Below are 26331 nucleotides of genomic sequence, written 5' to 3' on the forward strand. Positions count from 1 at the left end.
GTTGTTGGGCAATATGGACTTTCAACTCCCTCCAAAGATTTTCTATGGGGTTGAGATCTGGAGACTGGCTAGGCCACTCCAGGACCTTGAAATTCTTCTTACGAAGCCACTCCTTTGTTGCCCGGGCAGTGTGTTTGGGATCATTGTCATGCTGAAAGACCCAGCCACGTTTCATCTTCAATGCCTTTACTGATGGACGGAGGTTTTCACTCAAAATCTCACGATACATGGCCCCATTTTTTAAATCTTTATTTTACTAGGCAAGTCAGTTAAGAACAAATTCTTATTTTCAATGACGGCCTAGGAACAGTGGGTTAACTGCCTGTTCAGGGGCAGAACGACAGATTTGTACCTTGTCAGCTCGGGGATTTGAACTTGCAACCTTTCGGTTACTAGTCCAACACTCTAACCACTAGGCTACCCTGCCGCCCTCATTCTTTCCTTTACACGGATCAGTCGTCCTGGTCCCTTTGCAGAAAAACAGCCCCAAAGCATGATGTTTCCACCCACATGCTTCACAGTAGGTATGGTGTTCTTTTGATCCAACTCAGCATTCTTTGACCTCCAAACCCAACGAGTTGAGTTTTTACCAAAAAGTTTTATTTTGGTTTCATCTGACCATATGACATTCTCCCAATCTTCTTCTGGATCATCCAAATGCTCTCTAGCAAACTTCAGACGGGCCTGGACATGTACTGGCTTAAGCAGGGGGACACGTCTGGCACTGCTGGATTTGAGTCCCTGGCGGCGTAGTGTGTTACTGATGGTAGGCTTTGTTACATTGGTCCCAGCTCTCTGCAGGTCATTCACTAGGTCCTCCCATGTGGTTCTGGGATTTTTGCTCACCGTTCTTGTGATCATTTTGACCCCACGGGGTGAGATCTTGCGTGGAGCCCCAGATCGAGGGATATTATCAGTGGTCTTGTATGTCTTCCATTTCCTAATAATTGCTCCCACAGTTGATTTCTTCAAAACAAGTTGCTTACCTATTGCAGATTCAGTCTTCCCAGCCTGGTGCAGGTCTACAATTTTGTTTCTGGTGTCCTTTGATAGCTCTTTGGTCTTGGCCATAATGGAGTTTGGAGTGTGACTGTTTGAGGTTGTGGACAGGTGTGTTTTATACTGATAACAAGTTCAAACAGGTGTCATTAATACAGGTAACAAGTGTAGGACGGAGGAGCCTCTTAAAGAATAAGTTACAGGTCTGTGAGCGCCAGAAATCTTGCTTGTTTGTAGGTGACCAAATACTTATTTTCCACCATAATTTGCAAATAAATTCATTAAAAATCCGACAATGTGATTTTCTGGATTTTTTTTCATTTTGTCTGTCATAGTTGAAGTGTACCTATGATGAGAATTACAGGCCTCTCTCATCTTTTTAAGGGGGAGAACTTGCACAATTGATGGCTGACTAAATACTTTTTTGCCCCACTGTATATATTATTTAATCCAAAGTATAATTTCAGTATTTGACCTTGGCTTCTGTTCTTTGTTACTTAATTTCCTGTTTGTGTGAAGTGTGTATGTATGTGTCTGTATCTGTGCCTGCAGTCCTGTGTACGCCCACACATAGGCCTACATTTTGTTCACAACAAAACTGAAACTAGAAGGAGAGGAGACATTTTCAAAAAATATTTTAAATTCTCGAGACAATTGAGACAGAACCAAGAAAAAGTATGAAAATGTAGGCACTCACTACTGTAACTCACTCTGTATAAGAGCGTCCGCTAAATGCCAAAAACAAATGTAAATGTAAATAGTGTATGTGTGCCATTCAGAAGATGAATGGGCAAGACAAACTATTTTCACACTCAACATTTTTCCGTGTGAATCAAAACTGGGTCAACACCCAAAGGACATTGAGCCAACTTGCCCCAACCGTGGGAAGCATTGGAGTCAACATGGGCCAGCATCCCTGTGGAACGCTTTCGACACCTTGTACAGTCCATTCCCCGATGAATTGAGGGCTAAGGGGGGTGCAATATTAGGAAGGTGTCCCTAATGTTTTGTAAACTCAGTGTATGTAAGCCCTACATTCATTAGAAAACATATAACTCGGACCTATCGTATTATCAGGTGCGTATTACTCAAGGCCATCAGACTGTTAAATAACCATCACTAGGCTGCTTCCACTCAGTTACATAAGTAACCCTGCACCTTAGAAGCTGCTGCCCCATATACATAGACTTGAAATCACTGGCCACTAATGGAACACTAGTCACTTTATTAATGTTTACATATTTTTGCTTTACACATCTCAGATGTATATACTGTATTCTACTCTACTGTATTTTAGTCTATGCCACTGTGACATTGCCCATCCTAATATTTATATATTCCTTAATTCCATTCTTTTACTTTTAGGTAGTGTGTATTGTTGTGAATTTTTAGATATTACTGCACTGTTGGAGCTAGAAACACAAGCATTTTTCTACACCCGCAATAACATCTGCTAAACATGTGTATGTGAACAATAACATTTGATTTGATGGAGAAAAACGGTATACCATTTTTTTTTAAAGCCCTCGATGAAGATCTACCCAGACCAAAACATTGTTATACAGTATATGTTATGGAAAATGTGTAAAAGGGAAATCTATATATTTCCTGTGACCATATAGATCTATCAAACATGTGAAGTGTCAAGATCACTAGTGTGCTGGAGTTTTTTCACTCAGTAATGTATGTGCCCTCAACATGCTTTTTCTACACCAATTTTTGTTTCCCTACTAGTCATCGACCACCATCTACGTGCATATAGTGGATGAAAACGACAACGCGCCAGAGTTTCCAGAGGAAGAGTATGTGACGGTGCTGAGCGAGGGCCCCGACACCTTGGGGGCCACCATTGCCACAGTAACCGCCATCGACCCAGACGAGGGCCTCAACGGCACCCTCCGATACACCATCGACCACGGCAACCTGGCCCTCACCTTCTGCATCAATCAAACTACCGTAAGAATATGAACAGATATTTTACACACATTATGAAATTGCATTTTTGTCCACCCCAGTTTTATCATTGGAATGTGATACAAAGCTAGGCAACGGTGTGCTTTAGGACCATGCAGACGCCTCCGAGCGGTCGGTTAGGCTGTTTGAAGTCTTTATCCGACTGGAATTAGGTTGTTTGTTTGGACATGTTTAGTAGCCTTTGTTTTGTCACTTTTCAGAAGTAAATGAACTTGGCAGGCTTTCACCAGTTGATGTGCCGTTAGATAGAGAGCTAGTAAAAAGTTGGCTTACATTAGCTGTTATTTTCGCCTCAATCAAACTAGACCTGAATCAAACAAGAAAATCATTGGCCAAATGATTGAAGAGTGATTTTCTGATGTTTCTTCAGTGCCATGTGAGTTGTATTAGTCAGTATGTCAATGTAATGTTATTGATCTGTCAGTTCCCTGATCTAATTCCCTACTTTTCACACTGACACAGTAATAAACAGTTAACGTTACGTTACATGCTTCACTGTCATGGTGTATCGTAGAGGTCTGTACAGGATGGCTTTCTTCATCCCACACTCGCTCCCACCCAATACTGCAAGAACTGGTCTCAAACTCAACTGCAGTCTCACAATGTTATTTTAGGCATATGTGATGTAGCTCACTTGCCAGCCATGGTCCCAGCAATTTTGCACTCTATAGGCAATATCAAACGCGCAAAAATAACTTAAGAAATAGGTTAAATTACCAGAGAATTTCACATGGCCCTTATATTTTATTAATGGGCTATATCAGCCAATATGCTAGATGTAGTTTGAAGAGAGCAGTGTTGGATTGACTTGCACTTTCTCTTGAGCTATTTTATAGACTACCTTTTAGGAGTGGGAAGATTTTCAGATGGAGAAATATGGGTGATCAATATATAGGCCTATTTAGAGGCACGCAGGTTGAAATATCAAATGAACTCTGAACCAACTATAGTAATTTGGGGACAGGTCGATAAACTAACATTTAAGGCAATTTAACTAAGCTAGCTTGCTGTTGCTAGCTAATTTAAAATAACAACATTGGGTTTTTATTTGACCTGAAATGCAAAAGGTCCTCTACTCTGACAATTAATCTACAGATAAAAGGGTAAACTGAGTTTGTTTTAGGTAATCTCTCCTCCTTCAGGCATCTTCTTCTTCTTTGGACTTTATATAGCGGTTGCAACCAACTTTAAGGTATATTACCACCACCAACTAGACCGGAGTGTGGACCTCAGTTCATCTCTCAATCACCCACGTGGGTATATGGTCCTAAAAACCAATGAGGAGATGGCACGTGGGTATATGCTCCTACAGCGTAACAGACTAAGATATAGTATAGAATACAGTATATGCAGTGGGGCAAAAAAGTAAAAGCCACCAATTGTGCAAGTTCTCCCACTTAAAAATATGAGAGAGGTCTGTAATATTCATCATAGGTACACTTCAACTAAGACAGACAAAATGAGAAAAAAAATCCAGAAAATCACACTAGGATTTTTAATGAATTTATTTGCAAGTTATGGTGGAAAATAAGTATTTGGTCATTAACAAATGTTTATCTCAATACTTTGTTATATACCCTTTTTTGGCAATGACAGAGGTCAAACGTTTTCTGTAAGTCTTCACAAGGTTTTCACGCACTGTTGCTGGTATTTTGGCCCATTCCTCCATGCAGATCTCCTCTAGAGCAGTGATGTTTTAGGGCTGTTGCTGGGCAACACTGACTTTCAACTCCCTCCAAATATTTTCTATGGGGTTGAGATCTGGAGACTGGCTAGGCCACTCCAGGACCTTGAAATGCTTCTTACGAAGCCACTCCTTCGTTTCCCGGGCGGTGTGTTTGGGATCATTGTCATGCTGAAAGACCCAGCCACGTTTCATCTTCAATGCCCTTACTGATGGGAAGGAGGTTTTCACTCAAAATCTCACGATACATGGCCCCATTCATTTTTTCCTTTACACGGATCAGTCGTCCTGGTCCCTTTGCAGAAAAACAGCCCCAAAGCATGATGTTCCCAACCTCATGCTTCACAGTAGGTATGGTGTTCTTTGGATGCAACTCCGTATTCTTTGTCCTCCAAACACGACAAGTTGAGTTTTTCCCAAAAAGTTTTATTTTGGTTTCATCTGACCATATGACATTCTCCCAATCTTCTTCTGGATCATCCAAATGCTCTCTATCAAACTTCAGACGGGCCTGGACATGTACTGGCTTAAGCAGGGGGACACGTCTGGCACTGCAGGATTTGAGTCCCTGGCAGCGTAGTGTGTTACTGATGGTAGGCTTTGTTACTTTGGTCCCAGCTCTCTGCAGGTCATTCACTAGGTCCCCCCGTGTGGTTCTGGGATTTTTGCTCACCGTTCTTGTGATCATTTTGACCCCACGGGGTGAAATCTTGCGTGGAGCCCCAGATCAAGGGAGATTTTCAGTGGTCTTGTATGTCTTCCATTTCCCCACAGTTGATTTCTTCAAACCAAGCTGCTTACCTATTGCAGATTCAGTCTTCCCAGCCTGGTGCAGGTATACAATTTTGTTTCTGGTGTCCTTTGACAGCTCTTTGGTCTTGGCCATAGTGAAGTTTGGAGTGTGACTGTTTGAGGTTGTGGACAGGTGTCTGTATATACTGATAACAAGTTCAAACTGGTGACATTAATACAGGTAACGAGTGGAGGACAGAGGAGCCTCTTAAAGAAGAAGTTACAGGTCTGTGAGAGCCAGAAATCTTGCTTGTTTGTAGGTGACCAAATAGATATTTTCCACCATAATTTGCAAATAAATTCATTAAAAATCCTACAATGTGATTTTCTGGATTTTTTTCCCTCATTTTGTCTGTCATAGTTGAAGTGTACCTATGATGAAAATTACAGGCCTTTCATCTTTTTAAGTGGGAGAACTTGCACAATTGGTGGCTGACTAAATATTTTTTTGCCCCACTGTACATATGAGATGAGTAATGCAAGATATGTAAACATTATTAAGTGACTAGTGTTCCATTCCTTAAAGTGGCCAGTGCCTATAGGCATATACATTTCTTTGATTTCTATGCCTATAGGCAGCAGCCTCTAATGTGCTAGGGATGGCTGTTTAACAGTCTGATGGGCTTGAAATAGAAGCTGTTTTTCTGTCTCTCGGTCCAAGCTTTGATGCACCTGTCCTGACCTCGCCTTATGGATGATAGCGGGGTGAACAGGCAGTGGCTCGGGGGGTTGATGTCCTTGATTATCTTTTAGGCCTTCCCTTGACACCGGGTGCTGCAGGTGTCCTGGAGGGCGGGTAGTTTGCCCCTGGTAATGCGTTGGACAGATTGCAACACCCTCAAGCCTTTCAGTTGCGGGCGGTGCAGTTTCCGTACCAGGCGGTGATACAGCCCAACAGGATGCTTTGAATTGTGCATGGGTCATAATAAATCGTGTAGAAATGCAGGAAATGTGCTTTTGTTTAGATGCCCCCAAAATGGAGGGCCCCCAGACCCCCTGCCAAGTTAACTCCCCCTCTGCAAATTGCACTGCTGGTTGATTTAAAAAGTCATAGTCAATCGATCAATTATATGATAATACTTTTAGCGAAAAATATATATTTTTAATTTACAATATGTAGAAACTTTGTGATGACAAATAAAACTTGATGGTGTTCAGAGACAGAAAAAAATATAACTATTGTAATTGTTGTTGTTGTCGATTAATTTACTCCATTGTGGAAGGGATTGTAGGGTTTGGAGAAAATAATGAAGGAAAATATATTTTAAAAAATATATACAGTACCAGTCAAAAGATTAGACACATCTACTTATTCCAGGGTTTTTCTTTAAGTTTACTATTTTCTATGTTGTACAATAATAGTGAAGACATCAACACTATGAAATAACACCTATTGAATCATGTAGTAACCCAAAAAGTGTTAAACAAAACAAAATATATTTGAAATTTGAGATTCTTCAAAGTAACCACCCTTTGCCTTGATGACAGCTTTGCACACTTTTGGCATTCTCTCAACCAGCTTCATGAGTTAGTCACCTGGAATGCATTTCAATTAACAGATGTGCCTAGTTTAAAGTTAATTTGTTGAATTTATTTTGCTAATGTTTCTGAGCTAATCAGTTGTGTTGTATACAGAAGATAACCCTATTTTGGTAAAAGACCAAGTTCATATTATGGCAAGAACAGCTCAAATAAGCAAAGAGAAATGACAGTCCATCATTACTTTAAGACATGAAGGTCAGTCAATACGGAACATTTCAAGAACTTTCAAAGTTTCTTCAAGTGCAGTGGCAACAACCATCAAGCGCTATGGTGAAACTGGCTCTCCAGAGAATTGCCACAGGGAAGGAAGACCCAGAGTTACCTCGGCTGCAGAGGATAAGTTTATTAGAGTTACCAGCCTCAGAAATTGCAGCCTAAGTAAATGCTTCACAGAGTTCAAGTAACAGACACATCTCAAATGTTCAGATGGGGACTGTGAATCAAGCCATCGTGGTTGAATTGCTGCAAAGAAACCACTACTAAAGGACACCAATCATAAGAAGAGACTTGCTTGGGCCAAGAAACACGAGCAATGGACATTAGACCGATGGAAATCTGTCCGTCGGTCTGAATAGTTTTTAGTTCCAACTGCTGTGTCTTTGTGAGACCCAGAGTAGGTGAATTTATGCCACGTGAATGGATGTGTGGTGAAACATTGATGAGGAGGTGTGGGGTTGCTTTGCTGGTAACACTGTTGGGGAATTATTTAGAATTCAAGGCACACTTAACCAGCATGGCCACCACAGCATTCTGCAGCGATACGCCATCCCATCTGGTTTGCGCATTTTGGGACTATAATTTGTTTTTCAATAGTACAATGACCCAAAACACACCTCCAGGCTATGTAAGGGCTATTGAACCAAGGAGGGTGATGGAGTGCTGCATCACATTACCTGGCTTCCACAATCATCTGACCTCAACCGAATTGAGATTGTTTGGGATGAGTTGGACCGCAGAGTGAAGTAAAAGCAGCCAATTAGTGCTCATCATAAGTGGGCTCTCCTTCAAGACTGTTGTAAAAGCATTCCAAGTGAAGCTGGTTGAGAGAATGCCAAGAGTGCAAAGCTGTAATCAAGGCAAAGGGTGGCTACTTTGAAGAATCTAAAATCTATTTTGATTAGTTTAACACTTTTAGATTACTTCATGTGTAATTTCATAGTTTTGATGTCTTCACTATTATTCTACAATGTAGAAAATAGTTTTAAAAAATATAGAAAAACCCTTGAATGAGTAGGTGTGTCCAAACTTTTGACTGGTACTGTATATATACTGTATATATATTATTATGTCCCCACCACTTCTAAAACTAAAATTGCTCTTTTATTTAGACAGATACCTAATTTACTGTGCAGACCTTGATCCAAACACTATTTGTAAGCTTTTCAGATAGTTTAGCTTACCTGACTCAATGAAACCAATAGAATTGTTGCAGAAGTGAACACCCTGCACTCCAGGCAGGCTAAAGCAAACACTCAACGTATTTAAAATATTTCAGTAAGTACTTGATCCAAGGTCTGGTACTGTGTGTAGTTTGTGAACATACTGACTTGACTGTACAATATTTTGAATAGCATTGAGTGTTAAAGTAGTTGTCTTTTTGTGCATGGGTGTGTGTCCAGGGAAAGATTGTTGCAGTGAAGGAGCTGGACTTTGAGATCAGCAATGGACATTACGCACTTGTCGTCACAGCAACAGACCAGTGTCCCATCCATGCCCTCCGCCTGACATCCAGCACTACGGTGATGACAATGACAGAACACAGAAACACACACATACACCTACACACTTCACTCTTTATACACATCATGTTTATCAAGGCATTGTTTTTAATGTAGTTTGTACACATCATATTCAAGTTGCAATCCGTGATATTTAAAATTAATGACCCACATTTTTTTCTACAAAAAGTGAACTATTCCTTTAATCACATAAATATACATATAGGCCATACAGATCTCTGAACAAGTTGTTTCCACTGGTCTTTTCCAGGTGTTGGTGAATGTCCTGGATGTGAACGATGTGACCCCCACCTTCCCCAAGGTCTATGAGGGGCCCTTTAAGATAACAGAGGGCCAGCCGGGGCCCCGGGTCTGGACCCTCAAAGCCACTGACCAAGACTCTGGACTCAACGGCAAAGTGGAGTACAGCATCACTGCCGGAGACCCCCAGAGTGAGTAGGATGTGTGTGGGTTGGGGTTCGGGCTGTTACCGTGACGTATTACCGCCACACCAGCAGTCATGAGTCATGAACCACAGTCAAATTACATGTGACCTTTGAGTCGTGGCAACTATAGTCGTAGCCAAAAGTTTTGAGAATGACACAAATATTAATTTTCACAAAGTCTGCTGCCTCAGTTTGTATGATGGCAATTTGCAAATACTCCAGAATGTTATGAAGAGTGATCAGATGAATTGCAATTAATTGCGAAGTCCCTCTTTGCCATGCAAATTAACTGAATCCCCCCAAAAACATTTCCACTGCATTTCAGCCCTGCCACAAAAGGACCAGCTGACATCATGTCAGTGATTCTCTCGTTAACGGTAACGTCCCACCTGGCCAACATCCGTTGAAATTGCAGAGCGCGAAATTCAAACTACAGAATTATAAATATTTAACTTTCATAAAATCACAAGTGTAATACCTCAAACAAAGCTTAACTTCTTGTTAATCCAGCTGCTGTGTCAGATTTCAAAAAGGCTTTAATGGCGAAAGCACACCATGCGATTATCTGAGGTCAGTGCCCTGTTTACAAAAGCATGAAAAACATATTTCATCCAGGCAGGTGAGCCACAAAAGTCAGAAATAGAGATATAATAAATGCCTTATCTTTGATGATCTTCTTCTGTTGGCACTCCAAAAGGTCCCAGATACATCAAATGGTCCTTTTGTTTCATAATGTCCTTTATATCCATAAAAACCCAGTTTAGCTGGCACGCTTCTGTCAATAATCCACCCAGTTTCCCTCCATCAGAATTAATCCTAAACTTTAATAACCTTTTCCAAACAAGTCAAACAACGTTTATAATCAAACATAGGTACCCTAAAACATAAATAAACAATACAATTTAAGACAGAGAATCATTATTGTCTTTACCGCAGAAAAATACCAAAGAACGCACTCTCTTCCACGCGCTTGGAAACACGACAGCCAAAATGGGAGCCACCTAGAAAAACTTCAATTTCTGGCAAATTTTTCCGAAAACAAGCCTGAAACTCTTTCTAAAGACTATTGAATCTAGTGGAAGCCCTAGGAACTGCAACCTGGGAGGATTTAGCCTTATAATTAAAGTGACAGCCATTGAATACAGTGGTAAGCTGAATTTTTTTTTTTTTTGTGGGGGGGGTAGTTTGTTCTCGGGGTTTCGCCTGCCATATCAGTTCTGTTATACTCAGACATTATTTTAACAGTTTTAGATCTAAATTTTAGATCCAAATCTAAATTATATGCATATCCTAGCTTCTGGGCCTGAGTAACAGGCAGTTTACTTTGGGCACACTTTTCATCCGAACGTCAAAATACTACCCCCTACCCAAAAGAGGTTAACACAGGTGTGAGTGTTGACGAGGACAAGGCTGGAGTTCACTCTGTCATGCTGATTGAGTTCGAATAACAGACTGGAAGCTTCAAAGGAGGGTGGTGCTTGGAATCAATTGTTCTTCTTCTGTCAAACATGGTTACCTGCAAGGAAACACTTGCATCATCATTGCTTTGCACAAAAAAGGGCTTCACAGGCAAGGATATTGCTGCCAGTAAGATTGCACCTAAATCAACCATTTATCGGATCATCAAGAACTTCACGGAGAGCGGTTCAATTTTTGTGAAGAAGGCTTCGGGCACCCAAGAAAGTCCAGCAAGCGCCAGGACCGTCCCTAAAGTTGTTTCAGCTGTGGGATTGGGGCACCATCAGTGCAGAGCTTGCTCAGGAATGGCAGTAGGCAGGTGTGAGTCCATCTGCACGCACAGTGAGGCGAAGACTTTTGGAGGATGGCCTGGTGTCAAGAAGGGCAGCAAAGAAGCCACTTCTCTCCTGGATAAACATCAGCGACAGACTGCTATTCTGAAAAAGGTACAGGGATTGGACTGCTGAGGACTGGGGTAAAGTCATTTTCTCTGATGAATCCCCTTTTTGAATGTTTGGGGCATCCGGAAAAAAGCTTGTCCGGAGAAGACAAGGTGATCGCTACCATCAGTCCTGTGTCATGCCTACAGTAAAGCATCCTGAGACCATTCATGTGTGGGGTTGCTTCTCATCCAAGGGAGTGGCTCACTCAATTTTGCCTAAGAACACAGCCATGAATAAAGAATGGTACCAACACATCCTCCGAGAGCAACTTCTCCCAACCATCCAGCAACAGTTTGGTGACGAACAATGCATTTTCCAGCATGATGGAGCACCTTGCCATAAGGCAAAAGTGACAACTAAGTGGCTCGGGGAACAAAACATTGATATTTTGAGTCCATGGCCAGGAGACTCCCCAGACCTTAAACCCATTGAGAACTTGTGGTCAATCCTCAAGAGGCGGGTAGACAAACCAAAACCAACAAATTCGGACAAAGTCCAAGCATTGATTATGCAAGAATGGGCTGCCATCCGTCAGGATGTGGCCCAGAAATTAATTGACAGCATGACAGGGTGGATTGCAAAGGTCTTGAAACAGAAGGTTCAACACTGCAAATATTGACTCTTTGCATCAACTTCATGTAATTGTCAATAAAAGCCTTTGACACATGAAATGCTTGTAATTATACTTCAGTATTCCATAGTAACATCTGACAAAAATATCTAAAGACACTAAAGCAGCAAACTTTGTGAAAACTAATATTTGTGTTATTCTTTTGACCACAACTGTAGACTTCTCAAACTGTGCTCTGATGCACCTGATGGTAATTAGTAACCTATCAAACTTGCCAACGGCCTGGTACTCAGCACTCTATTCAAGCAATAAGGCACGAGGTTGTGTGGTATATGGCCAATATACCAGGGATAATGGCTGTTCTTATGCACAACGCAACGTGGAGTGCCTGGTATTTTGGCCATGTACCACAAAACCCAAGGTGCCTTATTGGTATTATAAACTGGTTACCAACTTAATTAAAACAGTAAAAAGTCATTTTTGGCCATACCCGTGGTGTACTGTCTGCTCTACCACAGCTTTCATCAAATCAGCATTTGAACCACCCGGTTTATAATGACCCTCTAACCACTCTAACGTCAATACAATCGAAAATCAAATCAAACAAAAAGAGCCCTGGTTTTCAGAGTTTTAGCGGAATAGGTTTGCCTGTTGCACAGCGAGAGCCAGCTCCCCATAGCTGGTTGATGCATGGAATGAAATAAGAGTTCCTATAAGCCCATGTTGCGCAACATTTCAATAGGTTATGCTATGGAATTCTATGAGAAAATATCATTTTGATGGCCTCTTTTAAAAATAGGAGGATCCCATCAGCTTTCTATAGGCTAGGCCAGGCATAGTCATTGCACGGATTGCGTTGATTGGCAGCTCGCGGTACAGACTACCAAATACAGCAAAATGTCCAATAATTTCATTCACCCAGTATGTGGCATTATATAAGATGTTGAGCTGCTGCATCAACATGTGCAGTCGAGTAAACTGTTGCTTCGCTTTAAACTAGGCTAGCGATGGAGGCGAGAGGTGGAGGGCCGAGAGAAGCAGCAGTTTAGTCCACTCTACTGAACATTTTTTGGGCCACATCAAAGTAAATATTTATCACTATCCTTGGCCGAATCGAACATTTAAAATGGATCGATTTGTCGTAGTCAAGCACAAGCAAAAACATAATAATGAGCAAACTGCCACTACAAATAATGAGGATGAGGAAGCTATTAGTAGAGCCTCGCACACAGATGAGGGACAAGTTGGCAAAAAGAGAAAGGTACGGCTGTTGAAAGATAAATCGTATGTTTCAAGAAAAATGGAACAGAATTGTTCTTTGTACTTCATGGCACAAAACCCACTTTGTTTAATTGGCGCAGGTTTTAAAAATTGTAATTTAGAACAGCATTTCAATACTACACATACAAAGAGAAATTTCCACCTGGCAGGGGTCTACGAAAAAATGGTATTCAACAACTTACTGCTTTGCTGGAAGGACAGTAACCGCTGATGGACAGAACGACCTCTTCTGCAGAGAAACTGACAGAGACAGCATTTGATATTGCATGGATCTTGGCTAGGCATAAGATGGCCTTTATCGACGGAGACATAGTGAAAGATTGCTTGTCGTCTTCAGCAGAAAGTATGTATGCTGACTTCAGTAATGAAGATGATTTTCTAAAGGAAATGAAAGGACTACAACTATCAGACAACCATAATAAGAAGGGTTGAAGAAATAGGAAAATACTTTAGTAAGCAGATAAACAAGGATATATCAGCGGTTCCGTTTACCAGCATAGAATTGGACTTAAGCACAGCTCAGTTATGCGTATGCATTCGGTTACCGAAAGAGGAATCTTATCGGGAAGTACTTTTGTGCTTATTGCCACAGCAAGATCAAACGAGTGGAGAAGATGTGTTGAATGTATACCGTATTTTACTATATACCAGTATTTATTCACGGACCGGCTTGGGTTTTTACTTTACCTTCAATAACGGTATTTGAATGTTTCGTTTGTTTAATGTGATACGCTATGTGTAACCTCCATTTTTATAGTTACTCCGCTACTTCATTCCTCTCTGCTCTCTGCCTCTCCATGCTGCTTTCCACACAGACCAAGTCCCACCCCCTGTCACGCAAAGAGCGCATTTGTTGTTGCTTGACCACAAATCAAATTGATTTATATAGCACTTCATATATAAAGTGCTGTACAGAAACCCAGCCTGAAACCCCAAACAGCAAGCAATGCAGGTGTTGAAGCACGTTGGCTAGGAAAAACTCCCTAGAAAGGCCAAAACCTAGGAAGAAACCTAGAGAGGAACCAGGCTATGAGGTGTGGCCAGTCCTCTTCTGGCTGTTCCTGGGTGGAGATTATAACAGAACATGGCCAAGATGTTCAAATGTTCATAAATGACCAGCATGGTCAAATAATAGGTCTGGGACAGGTAGCACGTCTGGTGAACAGGTCAGGATTCCATAGCCGAAGGCAGAACAGTTGAAACTGGTGCAGCAGCACGGCCAGGTGGACTGCGGACAGCAAGGAGTTATCATGCCAGGTAGTCCTAAGGCATGGTCCTAGGGCTCAGGTCCTCCGAGAGAGAGAAAGAAAGAGAGAATTAGAGAGAGCACACTTAAATTCACACAGGACACCAGATAAGACAGGAGAAGTACTCCAGGTATAACAAACTGACCCTAGCCCCCCGACACATAACTACTGCAGCATAAATACTGGAGGCTGAGACAGGAGGGGTCAGGAGACACTGTGGCCCCAACCGATGATACCCCCCGGACAGGGCCAAACAGGAAGGGTATAACCCCACCCACTTTGCCAAAGTACAGCCCCACACCACTAGAGGGATATCTTCAACCCCCAACTTACCATCCTGAGACAAGGCCGAGTATAGCCCACAAAGATCTCCGCCACGGCACAACCCAAGGGGGGGGGGGGGGGGGGGGCGCCAACCCACAAGACACTTTCGTTTAGTCTGCATGGTCAATGCAGCACATGCAACAGTGTTGATGACAACGATGTTGTTTCCACTTTGATCTTAATATAAATCCACAAGCGTTCTATAATTACAATATTACTTTGTGTTTCTGCAAACAGCTAGTTTGTATTTTCTTAGCAAGTTAAGCAAAATTGTGTTAGCTGGCTAGCCCACTATTATTTATATTCTAACTATAGAATTAAAATAAACATTCTAAATCCATGATTCCAAAAGTTCACCCAAGTGTTTTGATCTAAATCACAATTGCGCTACTCCGTTGCAATAAAACCACGTGCGGTTATTATGAGGACGACAACATCTAATGCTGGCTTCAACTTGGCTTTCCATAAAATCCTTCCGTTACAAAAATGATCTGGTTTTTGGTTGCTTTCTCGTTACAAAAACAGCGATGGTGAAATCAAAATGGTGAGATTAATGATACCGCTATTCATGGCTTTATTATCTGTGCCTGCATCGGCCACATAGGCTACAGAAATGCAGGCTACAGAAATGCAGGCAACGTCGAATTAACAATGGTTTAATAATCAGGCAGGGGTTGATAAACTAGAGGTGGGGCAAAGGTACCGGATGGCAGGCAGGCTCAGGTTAGGCAGAGGTCAATAATCCAGAGGTGGGGCAAAGCTACAGGTCGGCAGGCAGGCTCAGGTTCAGGCGGAGTGGCTCAGAGTCAGGACAGGCAAGGGTCAAAACCAGGAGGGCAAGAAAAAAAGACTAGGAAAAGCAGGCGCTGAGACAAAACATTGGTTGACTTGACAAACAAGACCAACTGACAACAGACAAACAGAACACAGGTATAAATACAAAGCGGATAATGGGGAAGATGGGAGACACCTGGAGAGGGATGGAGACAATCACAAAGACAGGTGAAACAGATCAGGGTGTGACAAAATTACACCTACATCACTTTTCAGGTGCTATCCCCTTAACTGCTACATGTTGAAGGCTGACCCTGTTTTGCTCCAAGCCTGTTCTGTGTTTGGTGTGTCATTGGGTTGGGTATGGTAACAACAAAAATACATGCTAGGTCAACTCCACCACTTTTCAATATCTCTAACACGATGCCAGTGTCTACATAAGTGAAAACGGCACATTTTTGAAGAGAAGTTAAAAAGTTATACCGTATGACATCATCAAAAGTTAAAACATTTTTAAAACAGTGATTTTTGAACACTGTGAGATTCACAGTGATTTACAGAGAAAGAAAATACCCTTCCTTGGGCTAAAAACTCGTTACAAGTTTGGAAAATCACTGATGTCAGAGAGAAACATTTTGTTTTTACTTGCCACATTTGGAAGCACAGAATCGTCTAGATTCTAGAATGTCATTGTGTGCTGTAGCATTAAGATTTCCCTTCACCGAACCATGAAAAAAGACCCCAGACCATTATTCCTCCTCCACCAAATTTTACAGTTGGCACTATGCATTCGGGCAGGTAGCGTTCTCCTGGCATTCCCCAAACCCATATTTGTCGCGCTGCCAGATAGTGAAGCGTTATTTATCACTTCAGAGAATGCATTTCCACTGCTCCAGAGTCCAATGGCGGCGAGCTTTATACAACTCCAGCCGACGCTTGGCATTGCACATGGTGATCTTAGGCTTGTGTGTGGCTGCTCGGCCATGGAAACCCATTTCATGAAGCTCCTCACGAATAGTTATTGTGCTGATGTTGCTTCCGGATGAAGTTTGGAACTCAGTAGTGTTTCAACCGAGGGCAGATGATTTTTACGGGCTACACGCTTCAGCACTAGCCGGGCCCGTTCTGTGAGCTTGTGTGACCTACCACTTTGTGTTGCTCCTAGAGATTTCCACCTCACAACAGCACTTACAGTTGACCGGAGGCAGCTCAAGCAGGGCAGAAATTTGACGAATTGACTTGTTGGAAAGGTCGCAGCCTGTGACTGTTCCACTTTGAAAGTCACTGAGCTCCTTAGTAAGGCCATTCTACTGCCAATGTTTGTCTATGGATATTGCACGTGTCATGTTTGTCATTTATTATCATGTCTTGTCCCTGTGCTCCCCATTCTGTTCGTTTCCCTCTGCTGGTCTTATTGGGTTCTTTCCCCCTTTCTATCCCTCTCTCTCCCCCTCCCCCTCTCACTCTCTCGCTCTCTCTTCTCTCTGTCGTTCCGTTCCTGCTCCCAGCTGTTCCTATTCCCCTAATCATCATTTAGTCTTCCCACACCTGTTCCCGATCCTTTCCCCTGATTAGAGTCCCTATTTATTCCTTTGTGTTCCGTTCCTGTCCCGTCGGTTCCTTGTTTAGTATTCACCGTGCTGTGATTGTGTTTCGCCCTGTCCTGTCGTGTTTTTTGCCCTCATCAGATGCTGCGTGTGAGCAGGTGTCTCTGTCAACTACGGCCTGCGCCTACCCGAAAGCGACCTGCAGTCTGTGGCCGCTTCTCTTGTTATTCCCCTCTACAGACTAGAGGATTTCTGTTATTCCCTGTTTGGACTTGAATAAACTCTGTTTCTGTTAAGTCGCTTTTGGGTCCTCTATCACCTGCATGACAGAAGGAACCGACCAAGGAATGGACCCAGCGACTTCAGACGCTCGTTACAATGCCGTCAAGATCCAAGGAGCCATGCTCGGCAGACACGAGCAGGAATTGTCTGCTGCTCGCCATGCCGTGGAGAACCTGGCCGCTCAGGTTTCCGACCTCTCTGGACAGTTCCAGAGTCTACGTCTCGTGCCACCTGTTACTTCCTGGCCTGCCGAGCCTCCAGAACCTAGGGTTAATAACCCACCTTGCTACTCCGGGCAGCCCACTGAGTGCCGCTCCTTTCTCACGCAGTGTGAGATTGTGTTCTCTCTCCAACCCAACACATACTCTAGAGAGAGAGCTCGGGTTGCTTACGTCATTTCACTCCTTACTGGCCGGGCTCGAGAATGGGGCACAGCTATCTGGGAGGCAAGGGCTGATTGCTCTAACAAGTTCCAGAACTTTAAAGAGGAGATGATTCGGGTTTTTGACCGTTCAGTTTTTGGTAGGGAGGCTTCTAGGGCCCTGGCTTCCTTATGCCAAGGTGAACGGTCCATAACGGATTATTCTATTGAGTTTCGCACTCTTGCTGCCTCTAGTGAGTGGAACGAGCCGGCGCTGCTCGCTCGTTTTCTGGAGGGACTCACGCAGTGGTTAAGGATGAGATTCTCTCCCGGGAGGTTCCTTCAGATGTGGACTCTTTGATTGCTCTCGCCATCCGCATAGAACGACGGGTAGATCTTCGTCACCGGGCTCGTGGAAGAGAGCTCGCATCAACGGTGTTTCCCTGCTCCGCATCGCAACCATCTCCCTCCTCTGGCTTTGAGACTGAGCCCATGCAGCTGGGAGGGATTCGCATCTCGACTAAGGAGAGGGAACGGAGGATCACCAACCGCCTGTGCCTCTATTGCGGAGTTGCTGGACATTTTGTTAATTCATGTCCAGTAAGAGGCCAGAGCCCATCAGTAAGCGGAGGGCTACTGGTGAGCGCTACTACTCAGGTCTCTTCATCTAGATCTTGTACTACTATGTCGGTCCATCTACGCTGGACCGGTTGGTGCTACATGCAGTGCCTTGATTGACTCTGGGGCTGAGGGTTGTTTCATGGACGAAGCATGGGTTCGGAAACATAACATTCCTTTCAGACCGTTAGACAAGCCTACGCCCATGTTTGCCTTAGATGGTAGTCATCTTCCCAGTATCAAATTTGAGACACTACCTTTAACTCTCACAGTATCTGGTAACCACAGTGAGACTATTTCTTTTTTTGATTTTCCGTTCACCGTTTACACCTGTTGTTTTGGGTCATCCCTGGCTAGTATGTCATAATCCTTCTATTAATTGGTCTAGTAATTCTATCCTATCCTGGAACGTTTCTTGTCATGTGAAGTGTTTAATGTCTGCCATCCCTCCCGTTTCTTCTGTCCCTACTTCTCAGGAGGAACCTGGCGATTTGACAGGAGTGCCGGAGGAATATCATGATCTGCGCACGGTCTTCAGTCGGTCCCGAGCCAACTCCCTTCCTCCTCACCGGTCGTATGATTGTAGTATTGATCTCCTTCCGGGGACCACTCCTCCTCGAGGTAGACTATACTCTCTGTCGGCTCCCGAACGTAAGGCTCTCGAGGATTATTTATCTGTGTCTCTTGACGCCGGTACCATAGTGCCTTCTTCCTCTCCGGCCGGGGCGGGGTTCTTTTTGTTAAGAAGAAGGACGGTACTCTGCGCCCCTGCGTGGATTATCGAGGGCTGAATGACATAACGGTTAAGAATCGTTATCCGCTTCCCCTTATGTCATCAGCCTTCGAGATTCTGCAGGGAGCCAGGTGCTTTACTAAGTTGGACCTTCGTAACGCTTACCATCTCGTGCGCATCAGAGAGGGGACGAGTGGAAAACGGCGTTTAACACTCCGTTAGGGCATTTTGAGTACCGGGTTCTGCCGTTCGGTCTCGCCAATGCGCCAGCTGTTTTTCAGGCATTAGTTAATGATGTTCTGAGAGACATGCTGAACATTTTTGTTTTTGTCTATCTTGACGATATCCTGATCGAGATTCATGTTCAGCACGTTCGACGTGTTCTACAGCGCCTTTTAGAGAATTGTCTCTACGTAAAGGCTGAGAAGTGCTCTTTTCATGTCTCCTCCGTCACTTTTCTCGGTTCCGTTATTTCCGCTGAAGGCATTCAGATGGATTCCGCTAAGGTCCAAGCTGTCAGTGATTGGCCCGTTCCAAGGTCACGTGTCGAGTTGCAGCGCTTTTAGGTTTCGCTAATTTCTATCGGCGTTTCATTCGTAATTTCGGTCAAGTTGCTGCCCCTCTCACAGCTCTTACTTCTGTCAAGACGTGTTTTAAGTGGTCCGGTTCCGGGGAGCTTTTGATCTTCTAAAAGAACGTTTTACGTCCGCTCCTATCCTCGTTACTCCTGACGTCACTAGACAATTCATTGTCGAGGTTGACGCTTCAGAGGTAGGCGTGGGAGCCATTCTATCCCAGCGCTTCCAGTCTGACGATAAGGTTCATCCTTGCGCTTATTTTTCTCATCGCCTGTCGCCATCTGAGCGCAACTATGATGTGGGTAACCGTGAACTGCTCGCCATCCGCTTAGCCCTAGGCGAATGGCGACAGTGGTTGGGGGCGACCGTTCCTTTTGTCGTTTGGACAGACCATAAGAACCTTGAGTACATCCGTTCTGCCAAACGACTTAATGCCCGTCAAGCTCGTTGGGCGTTGTTTTTCGCTCGTTTCGAGTTTGTGATTTCTTACCGTCCGGGTAGCAAGAACACCAAGCCTGATGCCTTATCCCGTCTGTTTAGTTCTTCTGTGGCTTCTACTGATCCCGAGGGATTCTTCCTTATGGGCGTGTTGTCGGGTTAACAGTCTGGGGAATTGAAAGACAGGTTAAGCAAGCACTCACGCACACTGCGTCGCGCGCTTGTCCTAGTAACCTCCTTTTCGTTCCTGTTTCCACTCGTCTGGCTGTTCTTCAGTGGGCTCACTCTGCCAAGTTAGCTGGTCATCCCGGTGTTCGAGGCACTCTTGCGTCTATTCGCCAGCGCTTTTGGTGGCCGACTCAGGAGCGTGACACGCGCCGTTTCGTGGCTGCTTGTTCGGACTGCGCGCAGACTAAGTCGGGTAACTCTCCTCCTGCCGGTCGTCTCAGACCGCTCCCCATTCCTTCTCGACCATGGTCTCACATCGCCTTAGGCTTCATTACCGGTCTGCCTTTGTCTGCGGGAAGACTGTGAGAGCCGCCAATAAACGCAGGATTAAGAGTCCAAGGTATTGTTGCGGCCAGAGAGTGTGGCTTTCCACTCGCAACCTTCCTCTTACGACAGCTTCTCGTAAGTTGACTCCGCGGTTCATTGGTCCGTTCCGTGTCTCCCAGGTCGTCAATCCTGTCGCTGTGCGACTGCTTCTTCCGCGACATCTTCGTCGCGTCCATCCTGTCTTCCATGTCTCCTGTGTTAAGCCCTTTCTTCGCACCCCCGTTCGTCTTCCCTCCCCCCCTCCCGTCCTTGTCGAGAGCGCACCTATTTACAAGGTACATAAGATCATGGACATGCGTTCTCGGGGACGGGGTCACGGATTGGGAGGGTTACGGTCCTGAGGAGAGGAGTTGGGTTCCGTCTCGGGACGTGCTGGACCGTTCACTCATCGATGATTTCCTCCGTTGCCGCCAGGATTCCTCCTCGAGTGCGCCAGGAGGCGCTCGGTGAGTGGGGGGTACTGTCATGTTTGTCATTTATTATCATGTCTTGTCCCTGTGCTCCCCATTCTGTTCGTTTCCCTCTGCTGGTCTTATTGGGTTCTTTCCCCCTTTCTATCCCTCTCTCTCCCCCTCCCCTCTCACTCTCTCGCTCTCTCTTCTCTCTGTCGTTCCGTTCCTGCTCCCAGCTGTTCCTATTCCCCTAATCATCATTTAGTCTTCCCACACCTGTTCCCGATTCTTTCCCCTGATTAGAGTCCCTATTTATTCCTTTGTGTTCCGTTCCTGTCCCGTCGGTTCCTTGTTTAGTATTCACCGTGCTGTGATTGTGTTTCGCCCTGTCCTGTCGTGTTTTTTGCCCTCATCAGATGCTGCGTGTGAGCAGGTGTCTCTGTCAACTACGGCCTGCGCCTACCCGAAGCGACCTGCAGTCTGTGGCCGCTTCTCTTGTTATTCCCCTCTACAGACTAGAGGATTTCTGTTATTCCCTGTTTGGACTTGAATAAACTCTGTTTCTGTTAAGTCACTTTTGGGTCCTCTATCACCTGCATGACAGCACGGCTGTGTGCTGGATTTTATATACCTGTCAGCAACGGGTGTGGCTGAAATAGCCGAATCCACTCATTTGAAAGGGGTGTCTGACACTGATTTGGTGAGAGAAATTATCAAAATGAGATTGAAAGTGGAGGAATTGCCCTTTAAGCATTGCCATGATTGTAGGCAACCAGATGCATCGTTTTTACGACCTAACTAAGAGTGTTTCCAATACAAGCACGTAGAGAGAACGTTCGCTATGTGCATTGTCAGACCATGTGTCGATACGGATAGGATTAAAAGAAAAGCATTGCTGCTATTGGATCAAATCTTAACTTAACATTATAATTATTCCACAATACTGATGACTGATCAGCTCCTAGATAGATATTACCACATATGACTGCAATAATTGAGGTGGTTTATTATGTTTACCCAATAATAATGCGCTAAATCACGGATTATGCACATCATTGCGCATATCTTGCCACACATTTAAAATTAAATGTTCACTAAAGTACAGTCAATACCACAATAGAAGAAAATGATATACAGTGTGTGAAAATGAGGTAAGATTAGGGAGGTAAAGGCAATAAATAGGCCATAGTGGCAAAGTAATTACAATTTAGCATTTAAACACTGGAGTGATAGATGTGCAAGTTGAGATACTGGTGTGCAGAGGGGCAAAAATAATTAACAATATGGGGATGAGGTAGTTGGATTGGCTATTTACAGATGGGCTATGTACAGGTGCAATGATCTGTGAGCTGCTCTGACAGCTGATGCTTAAAGTTAGTGATGGAGATATGAGTATCCAGCTTCAGTAAATTTTGCAATTCGTTCCAGTCATTGGCAGCAGAGAACTGGAAGGAAAGGCGACCAATTGAGGAATTGGCTTTGGGGGTAACCAGTGAAATATACCTGCTGGAGCGCGTGCTGCGGGTGTGTGCTGCTATGGTGACCAGTGAGCTGAGATAAGGCGGGCTTTACCTAAAAAATACTTATAGATGACCTGGAGCCAGTGGGTTTGGCGATGAATATGAAGCGAATATGAGTGTTGGAGGCTATTATGGAAATGACATCGCCGAAGTCAAGGATCTGTAGGATTGTGAGTTTTACAAGGGTATGTTTGGCAGCATGAGTTAAGGATGCTTTGTTGCAAAATAGGAAGCCGATTCTGGCTTTAATTTTAGGTTGGAGATGCTTAATGTGAATCTGGAAGGAGAGTTTACAATCTAACCAGACACCTAGGTATTTGTAGTTGTCCACATATTCTAAGTCAGGTGCGGGCAGCAATCGGTTGAAGAGCATGTGTTTAGTTTTACTTGCATTTAAGAGCAGTTGGAGGCCACGGAACGAGAGGTGTATGGCATTGAAGCTTGTCTGGAGGTTAGTTAACACAGTGTCCAAAGAAGGGCCAGAAGTATACAGAATGGTGTCGTCTGCATAGAGGTGGATCAGAGACTCACCAGCAGCAAGAGTGACATCATTGATATATACAGAGAAAAGAGTCGGTCCAAGAATTGAACCCCGTGGCACCCCCATAGACACTGCCAGAGGTCAGGACAACAGGCCCTCCGATTTTACACACTGAACTCTGTCTGAGAAGTAGTTGGTGATCCACACGAGGCAGTCATTTGAGGAACCAAAGCTGTTGAGTTTTTTTATCGATGGCAGTTATGATATTGTTTAGGACCTTGAGCGTGGCTGATGTGCACCCGTGACCAGCTCTGAAACCAGATTGCATAGCGGAGAAGGTACTGTGGAATTCGAAATGGTCGGTGATCTGTTTGTTAACTTGGCTTTCGAAGACCTTAGAAAGGCAGGGTAGAATAGATATAGGTCTTTAACGATTTGGATCTAGAGTGTCTCCCCCTTTGAAGAGGGGGATGACCACGGCAGCTTTCCAATCTTTGGGGATCTCAGACAATACAAAATAGAGGTTGAACAGGCTAGTAATAGGGTTTGCAAGAATTGCGGTGGATACTTTTAGATAGAGAGGATCCAGAGAGGATCCAGATTGTCTAGCCCAGCTGATTTGTAGGGATCCAGATTTTGCAACTCTTTCAGAACATCAGCTATCTGGATTTGGGTGAAGGGGAAATGGGGGAGGCTTGGGCTGCTGCGGGGGGTGCAGGGCTGTTGACCAGGGTAAGGGTAGCCAGGTGGAGAGCATGGCCCGCCGTTGAAATAATGTTTTTTGAAATGCTCAATTATCATTGATTTATCGATGGTGACAGTGTTTCCTAGCCTCAGCGCAGTGGGCAGCTGGAAGGAGGTGCTCTTATTCTCCAAGGACTTTACAGTGTCCCAGAACTTTTGGGAGTTTGTGCTACAGGATGCAAATTTCTGTTTGAAAAAGCTACCCTTTGCTTTCCTAACCTGAAAAGTTACATATCGCGGGGGCTATTCGGTGCTAATGCGGTACACCACAGGATTTTTTTGTGCTGGTCAAGGGCAGTCAAGTTTGGGCTGAACCATGTGCTATATCTGTTCCTGGTTCTACATTTTTTTAATGGGGCATGCTTATTTAAGATGGTGAGGAAAGCACTTTTAAAGATTAACCAGGCATCCTCTACTGACGGAATGAGGTCAATATCCTTCCAGGAATCCCGGGCAAGATCAATTAGAAAGGCCTGCTTGCTGAAGTGTTTTAGGGAGTGTTTGACAGTGATGAGGGGTGGTCATTTGACCAATGAGGCAGTGATCGCTGAGATCCTGGTTGAAGATGGCAGAGGGCAGGTGTGTCAGGATGATATCTATGAGGGTGCCTGTGTTTACGGATTTTTTTATTTTTTATTTTATTTTTTATTTCACCTTTATTTAACCAGGTAGGCTAGTTGAGAACAAGTTCTCATTTGCAACTGCGACCTGGCCAAGATAAAGCATAGCAGTGTGAACAGACGACACAGAGTTACACATGGAGTAAACAATTAACAAGTCAATAATACAGTAGAAAAAAGTTGAGTCTATATACATTGTGTGCAAAAGGCATGAGGAGGTAGGCGAATACTTACAATTTTGCAGATTAACACTGCAGTGATAAATGATCAGATGGTCATGTACAGGTAGAGATATTGGTGTGCAAAAGAGCATAAAATAAAATAAATAAAAACAGTATGGGGCTGAGGTAGGTAAAAATGGGTGGGCTATTTACCGATAGACTATGTACAGCGGCAGCGATCGGTTAGCTGCTCAGATAGCAGATGTTTGAAGTTGGTGAGGGAGATAAAAGTCTCCAACTTCAGCGATTTTTGCAATTCGTTCCAGTCACAGGCAGCAGAGAACTGGAATGAAAGGCGGCCAAATGAGGTGTTGGCTTTAGGGATGATCAGTGAGATACACCTGTTGGAGCGCGTGTTACGGGTGGGTGTTGCCATCGTGACCAGTGAACTGAGATAAGGCGGAGCTTTACCTAGCATGGATTTGTAGATGACCTGGAGTCAGTGGATCTGGCGACGAATATGTAGCGAGGGCCAGCCGACTAGAGCATACAGGTCGCAGTGGTGGGTGGTATAAGGTGCTTTAGTGACAAAACGGATGGGACTGTGATAAACTGCATCCAGATTGCTGAGTAGAGTGTTGGAATCAATTTTGTAGATGACATCGCCGAAGTCGAGGATCAGTTTAGTCAGTTTTAGTAGGGTAAGTTTGGCGGCGTGAGTGAAGGAGGCTTTGATGCGGAATAGAAAGCCGAATCTAGATTTGATTTTTGATTGGAGATGTTTGATATGAGTCTGGAAGGAGAGTTTACAGTCTAGCCAGACACATAGGTACTTATAGATGTCCACATATTCAAGGTCGGAACCATCCAGGGTGGTGATGCTAGTCAGGCGTGCGGGTGCAGGCAGCGAATGGTTGAAAAGCATGCATTTGGTTTTACTAGCGTTTAAGAGCAGTTGGAGGCCACGGAAGGAGTGTTGTATGGCATTGAAGCTCGTTTGGAGGTTAGATAGCACAGTGTCCAAGGACGGGCTGAAAGTATATAGAATGGTGTCGTCTGCATAGAGGTGGATCAGGGAATCACCCACAGCAAGAGCAACATCATTGATATATACAGAGAAAAGTCGGCCCGAGAATTGAACTCTGTGGCACCCCCATAGAGACTGCCAGAGGACCGGACAGCATGCCATCCGATTTGACACACTGAACTCTGTCTGCAAAGTAGTTGGTGAACCAGGCAAGGCAGTCATCAGAAAAACCGAGGCTACTGAGTCTGCCGATAAGAATATGTTGATTGACAGAGTCGAAAGCCTTGGCAAGGTCGATGAAGACGGCTGCACAGTACTGTCTTTTATCGATGGCGGTTACGATATCGTTTAGTACCTTGAGCGTGGCTGGGGTGCACCCGTAACCGGCTCGGAAACCAGATAGCACAGCGGAGAAGGTACGGTGGGATTCGAGATGGTCAGTGAATCTGTTTGTTGACTTGGCTTTCGAAGACCTTAGATAGGCAGGGCAGGATGGATATAGGTCTGTAAACAGTTTGGGTCCAGGGTGTCTCCCCATTTGAAGAGGGGCATGACCGCGGCAGCTTTCCAGTCCTTGGGGTTCTCAGACGATATGAGAGGTTGAACAGGCTGGTAATAGGGGTTGCGACAATGGCGACGGATAGTTTCAGAAATAGAGGGTCTAGATTGTCAAGCCCAGCTGATTTGTACGGGTCCAGGTTTTGCAGCTCTTTCAGAACATCTGCTATCTGGATTTGGGTTAAGGACAACCTGGAGAGGCTTGGGCGAGTAGCTGCAGGGGGGGGCGGAGCTGTTGGCCGAGGTTGGAGTAGCCAGGCGGAAGGCATGGCCAGCCATTGAGAAATGCTTGTTGAAGTTTTCGATAATGATGGATTTATCGGTGGTGACCGTGTTACCTAGCCTCAGTGCAGTGGGCAGCTGGGAGGAGGTGCTCTTGTTCTCCATGGACTTCACAGTGTCCCAGAACTTTTTGGAGTTGGAGCTACAAGATGCAAATTTCTGCCTGAAGAAGCTCGCCTTA

The 26331-nt window shown here is 44.3% G+C and overlaps 1 protein-coding gene across 1 annotated transcript in view; it reads left to right on the plus strand.

Moving 5' to 3' along the window:
• The window catches only part of LOC124041504 (cadherin-23-like), a 640482-nt gene that overhangs the window by 538985 nt on the left and 75166 nt on the right, over nt 1-26331 (plus strand). The window contains 3 exon segments of the mRNA XM_046359178.1: nt 2734-2955; nt 8611-8730; nt 8981-9161. Coding sequence (XP_046215134.1) covers nt 2734-2955; nt 8611-8730; nt 8981-9161 — 523 coding nt within the window.

Source organism: Oncorhynchus gorbuscha, linkage group LG08 (assembly GCF_021184085.1).
Source record: "Oncorhynchus gorbuscha isolate QuinsamMale2020 ecotype Even-year linkage group LG08, OgorEven_v1.0, whole genome shotgun sequence".
NCBI classification, from domain to species: domain Eukaryota; kingdom Metazoa; phylum Chordata; class Actinopteri; order Salmoniformes; family Salmonidae; genus Oncorhynchus; species Oncorhynchus gorbuscha.